The 6,000-nt window shown below is 53.0% G+C and overlaps 2 protein-coding genes across 10 annotated transcripts in view; one reads left to right on the forward strand and one right to left on the reverse strand.

Annotated features, from left to right (window-relative positions):
• Positions 1-4,025, reverse strand: part of ASB8 (ankyrin repeat and SOCS box containing 8) — a 35,981-nt gene extending 31,956 nt beyond the window's left edge. For 2 of the 9 annotated variants that reach the window (XM_078449910.2, XM_081796144.1), the window contains exons 1-3: positions 2,548-3,044; positions 1,923-2,093; positions 304-395 (exon numbers count right to left, since the gene is read on the reverse strand). In XM_078449910.2, coding sequence (XP_078306036.1) covers positions 304-395; positions 1,923-1,995 — 165 coding nt within the window. In that variant the 5' untranslated portion in view covers positions 1,996-2,093; positions 2,548-3,044. The other 7 variants (XM_078449914.2, XM_078449909.2, XM_081796146.1 and 4 more) reach the window with 6 other exon arrangements.
• Positions 3,652-5,622, forward strand: CCDC184 (coiled-coil domain containing 184). Its single transcript, XM_060657839.3, has one exon. The coding sequence runs from the start codon at positions 3,801-3,803 to the stop codon at positions 4,386-4,388; it is 588 nt and encodes a 195-aa protein (XP_060513822.1). The 5' UTR covers positions 3,652-3,800; the 3' UTR covers positions 4,389-5,622.
• Positions 5,623-6,000: the final 378 nt, after the last annotated feature.

Genomic DNA, 6,000 nt, shown 5'->3' on the forward strand with positions numbered 1-6,000 from the left:
GAATGTGACATCATGCTGAGATGCCATAAGGCAACTCAATGCCGTAAGACTTACATCTGGGGAGTACTGTCTGGGATCGTGGACCTAAGGTATAGCAGTCAGTTCTACTTTGATTTTGATCATCACTCTAGATCTGGGTCAAGTGAGCATCTTCATCATGGCTGTTGGAGTTATAGTGCAAAAAGTATACCAGCTATATAAAAGAGAAACTGGAAATAAACTGGACGCCAGTTAGAGGAAAATGGCAGAGACTACTGACAATTACCATTCTAGTGAGGCTGTGATGTTTGGAACTAGGTGTACCTGATGGAGACCTGTATCTATGCTCCATGGAATCTCTTCACTCCACTGGCTCATGAGACTGGGATGAAGGAATAGAACAACTAAGGTGGTTTCTGGAAGGTAAAAGAAAGACAGGGGTTATTATTATTATTATTTTTTGCTATGTGGCATACATGATATGTGTGAATATTCTAATGACATGGCCAGAGTACCCATTCAGCCCTCTTTTGCATGGGAATGGACCCACTCAACAAACCCTAGGGCACTGGTGTCCAGAGGTCCCAGCCCTGAAACCCGGCCAGTTGACTGAGGTTCCTTCACTCTCTGCATCTGTCGCTCTTATTTTTCAGAGGCTAGACCCTTCTCCCATTTTCCCTAGTCCCATTTTTACACACAATTCCTAAAATGATCTGGTTCTGAATCTGATGCACCGATTGTCTCCTCCTTACATTTTCAAGTCCTGCTACTAGTCCACTCCCCAACTTCCCGCCTACCCTTGGCTCTCAAATGTCTGACCTGGAACTTGACTGGATCAGTCACACCCCTTGATTTCTGCACCTGTCTCCCATGTTCTTTTGTGCTTCTCCAATAATTTCCCCTCCCTCTAGGCTCAGACCCCCTGTACTCTCAGCAGACTTCATGCTAACATCTCTGGGCAGCATGATGTAATCTTATGCTTGAAAGCCTTAACATACATGGTATCCTCAACAATAGTGGCAAAAAGCCCTGTATGATGACATAACCCAGCTCTCACTATATGGGGACTATGTTTAATGTAAGATTAAAGCTAAGATGGGAGGCTCTATACTAGGGACAGGGTTACTCTTTATAGGTAGAAGGCAGGCACCCGCCTGAAAGGTGAGAAAGCTGGCAAGATGAAATCAACCACGTGAAGTGCTGATCAAGAATGTGAAGTCACAGACCCTGGCAAAAAACCTGCAATTCATGTCTTTTCTGGCTATAGCAGAACTCTCCAGGAAAGGATGAACAGTGGGGTTGAACCTGTATGCCCTGAGAATATGCTTGCTATCTTATGATTAGAAGCTTATGCTGTAGAAGCTCAGCTCTGTGTGTGTGTGTGTGTGTGTGTGTGTGTGTGTGTGTGTATGTTGTCTCTGTTTCTAGTTTTCCTATAGTTTTTCTGCTAAAAGTCTTTTTTTTCTGGTAAATACTAGTCCACTTTGGCTGTGCTTAGGAAAGCCAAATATTTCTGTCGTCTCCTAAGCTTTAGGAATAACCCGTGGGGAACAGGGTGGAGGCAGAAGTAATAACCAAGGTGAGAGAGCCACAAGTTTGGGGAATGGAGAAAGGAATGAGCAAGCAAATAGGACTGCATCATTTATTTTAGGAAATATCACACCGTAGGGGTTTTGATTTGTTCATAAAGTTGTTTTGGGAAAACAAATTTCTAAAGGCTGTTAAGTACTTGATTATATCGGCAATGCCTTAGGTTAAATATTCTACTTTTAGGCTATTTCCCCACTTATTTCTATTTTAATAGTGAAACAGGCATAAGCCAAACGGTTCTTTAGCACTGGGAAAGTTTCTTTGGGTCAGCCCCACTCTTCCTTACCAGGGAAACCCAAAGGTAACACGTTTGCTAAGGCTGAACTACTAGTGTGCAAAACACTCAGCTGTACCTAGCTCTTCCCCATCTTGAAGTGATACAGTTTGTTTCTCCTCCTTAGATTTATGTCTTCTCATGAAATTCATTTTTAGTTTCCGGCCACTTGGCGTCTCCAAATTAATAGGGTCATTTACTCGTTAGTATGCTGCTGACCAGGTGCTTTTGCTTCTCAATCTCAAGTCATCTGTAAATATATTAAATTCAAATTTTCTTTCTTACCCACCCCCCTTCCCCACTCCATCTCTCCAATAGGGAAAGGAGTTGTCACAAAGGTTGAGACACTCAGTGTGTGTCTGTACGTGGCCACTGGGCCTGCGGAGGGGAAACTGCCTTCACACCCATCCCCCCATGTCCTTACCCATCCCTTCCACACACAGCCAACAGTTTACCCTTTTACCTGTGAGCTGATGCAGAATGTTATTCGGAGTTAGGAATAATCTAGACTACCCAGTCCAATGCCCTAACAGATCAGGAAAATTATTTATCCAAGGCTTCTGAATTAAATGGCAGAAACAAAATTGAATTCAGGTCTCCTAAACTCAACTCTGTGTGGGTTGTGGAGTTCTGGATGAGGGAACGGGGGCATGGTGGTTCTTGTTTAAATATTCGTTCAACATACACAGAGAGCATTTACTTACTACGTGCCAGGCACTATTTTCGGTGCTGGGGACTCCACGGTTGAGGGCGCGGAGACACAAAATCTCTGCCCTTATGGAGCTTTCGTTCTCAAAACTTAAGTACTTTGCCCCACCATCCTGCAGAAACTCCCAGTGCGTAGGAACGGTTGGGGCTCATCTCAGACGGGAGGGAATCCCACCCTTTCTTAGCTTCTGTGCTAACCACGAGGCGAGGGCTGATTCACTGCAGGAGCCGGAGGGAAAGGCGACAGACACCCTGCGTAGTGCCCTCCCCACCCTCTGCACCGCCGGGGCGCCGCGGCGCCCCAGTTCCAGTCTGGGACCAGCGTCGGCCTCTCCACCCTCTCTGCTCTCCTGCGGACGGCTGGAGGACACAGAAGCAGGACCCGGCTCTGGCGCCGTCCTCTGAGAAAGGATTGCGGGTGGGTGAAAATCCTTCCAAGGCGGTCGCGCTCAGGGTCTAGCACCCAGACGGGGGGAGGGACGATGTCTCCCCGACCTGGGGTTTCATGCAGCAAACTGCTCTCTCATGCTTCCCGATTAAACATCGCAGCCACACGCTCTCTCCACTCAGCGGAGGCCACTGCGGCGTCCCCCCCCCCTCCTGCCCCACCCGCCCGTTCCGACTCCCGAGTCCCACTGCAGCTTCGCAACCATCCTTCCTTTTCTTCCCTATTTCCTGGTTGCCATGGAGACACACGTCATTTACGTGCCGTGCGTCGCCTTGGAAACAGGGGAGCATCCGCGGCGAGGCCGGGAGACCCGCCCCTGCCACTCCAAGCACACTCGCGGGCGCTGCCCGTTAATGGCCGGGGGTATTCCCGAGCGGTACCCGCTGCTGGCCTCCGCCCGGGCCCCTCCGCGAGCGCTTCTGTGACCCAGAGAACCCGCGGGTCCTCGCAGCTCGTGGCGCCGGGAGAGCGGCGCTGACACAGGCGCAGTTCGGGAGGCGAGGCAGGTCTGGGCGCTTTCGCCCCGGGGCAAGCCGGAGAGTCGCCGGCCCGGGACTCTCGCCGGGTCCTCGTCCCGCCGGCTCTTTCCGGCCTCCCCCGATCCTGCCCGCGCCCTCCGCCCGGGACTCGTCTCCTCACGTCGGCTCCCTGCCCTCTCGGGAGCCTCCTCTGCCCTCGGTTCCTCCCCGCCCCTCCGGGGACCTCTCCCCCTTCCCCGTCCCTCTCCCCCACCTCACCCCCCAACCCCGGAGGCCGGGCTGGACCGGACCCAGAGCCGCCACCGCCCGCTTCTGCCATTCAATGGAGGACGGTCTGCTGGAGATCATGACCAAGGACGGCGGCGACATGCCGGCACCTCTGGAGGTGTCCACCGTGCCGGCCGTGGGGGACGTGATCTCCGGGGAGTACAACGGCGGCATGAAGGAACTGATGGAGCACCTGAAGGCCCAGCTGCAGGCCCTGTTTGAGGACGTGAGGGCCATGCGGGGGGCCCTGGACGAGCAGGCCTCGCACATCCAGGTGCTCTCGGACGACGTGTGCGCCAACCAGCGGGCCATCGTCTCCATGTGCCAGATTATGACCACGGCGCCCCGCCAGGGCGGTCTGGGCGTGGTCGGCGGCAAGGGGAGCTTCCCGGGTGCCCGCCAAGAGCCGGAGACCCCTTCGCCTGGGATCGGGGACAGCGGTTTGCTGGGTCGAGATCCTGAGGACGAGGACGACGATGAAGAAGAGGAGAAGGAGATGCCCAGCTCCGCCACACCCACTAGTCACTGTGAGCGCCCCGAGAGCCCCTGTGCTGGTCTCCTTGGGGGGGACGGGCCACTTGTGGAGCCCCTCGATCTGCCCGACATTACCCTGCTGCAGCTGGAGGGCGAGGCCTCTCTGTGAGGGGACTCCGAGGGGGCACTACTTTCCCGGGCTGGCTTTGGGTTTCCGAGTGCATGACGCGAGGGGACTGAACGGTGCGGTGCAGCATGCTTCACTCCGACCGCTGCTCATGTGGGTCAGGCAGAGAGACTCCCTCGAGGAAGGATTTATAGGGTGAAGGACTTTGGGAGCGTCAAGAATCCCTTCTGCCCAACCGAGGGAGACGTAGCAAACTGCGGAAAGGTGAGGTTCCGGGAGAGGAAGCGCCCATCTCTGGACTCCCTTCCACCCCCTACCCTGACCATTCCCCCTCCCCGGCCAACAGGAGAACCCCTGAATTGTGTAAATAAAATTCTGCTTTTTCTATTCTGAAAAAGGACTTATCTAGGACTATGGCAAATAATCTCTTAACGATTTACCTAGAAACTAAGGAATTGAGGGTATTCTGTTCTGGCAACAGAAAATTTACCCTTCTGCTGAAATCCAAGATATTCAGCGCTCTGCAGAAGCCTCTCCCCCTCACAGATCTCTGCGGCTGCTGATTGGTAAAGGAAGCTTGAGGAGGGAACTGCAGCCCTAGGAATCTAAGTGAATGGGGTTCCAAGGGCCCCTGGGCTGGGAGGAGCTGGCTATGAATGTGCATGAAGACATAATAGCTCAACCTCTAGGATTTTTGCATGCAGAGCGGATCCTGCCTTGTCACTGACTTCATCTGGGATTGCTTTATCCACTCACTGGGGCTTAGAGAACAAAGAGCCCAGTACACAGGCAGAGACTTGGGGGTGCTCAGCAGCAGCCCAGATTTAGGGGACGTTTGAGGGACTCTTGGAGGCTGCAGCCAAAAACTGTCTCTCTCCTGGCTACACCTGCTTAACTTCAGTTCCTTTTCCTGTCAATTTGTCCCTGCCCGCTGCCTCTCGGTGTTGCCTCCATAATGTCTTGTGTGTGTTACATATGTCGACTCGTGCAGTAGTGTGTGAGCCCTGAGGGGCAGGGCTTGTGGCTCTGGTGTTAGGTTCAGGGGGCTTCAGACCCTTCTGTGAGCCCCAGGCTATCATGGCGCTTTCCCCTCTCCTTTCCTCTTTTCCCTCACAACCAGGGCATGGAGCATGTGGCTGTCCTGAGGTTCTTAACTGATGTGCCTCCCTTCCACCTCCTTGAGTAGTGACTTTGTGTGCCCTTTCTCCTCCACTGTGTATTCCTTCTCAATGCTTTCCTTGGTGTTAACCTTAATAAAGAGGCGTCATCTCCCCTCTTTGCTGACTGGTACTAGGGGGATGTCAGGGTGGGGCTTCTGGGCCCGTTACATGGACCAGGGCTTAGTTGGGACTGCACAAGCCATGCCTTCCCTCCTCTCTCCTTACCTCCGGTTCCAAGGAGTTGACTGACCCTGCACTGGTCAGGACACGCACTGCCAACTCAACCTACTTTCCCTTCCATCCTGGACTTTGAACTCAAGCTGGACAGGGGAGAAGGAGAGGGTATGTGTTGAGACTCCCAAACTAACAGCAGTTTTTAGTAGCTGAACTCCAGGTGTGCAAGTGACTTCTTTTCAGTGAAGCACCTGGTCCCTGGGAGATGACTTCCAAATCTGAGTCCTGGAATGGCAGGCATGACACCTGTTCCATGGGAG

This window comes from Panthera onca, chromosome B4 (assembly GCF_046562875.1).
Source record: "Panthera onca isolate mPanOnc1 chromosome B4, mPanOnc1 haplotype 2, whole genome shotgun sequence".
In the NCBI taxonomy this organism is placed as follows: domain Eukaryota; kingdom Metazoa; phylum Chordata; class Mammalia; order Carnivora; family Felidae; genus Panthera; species Panthera onca.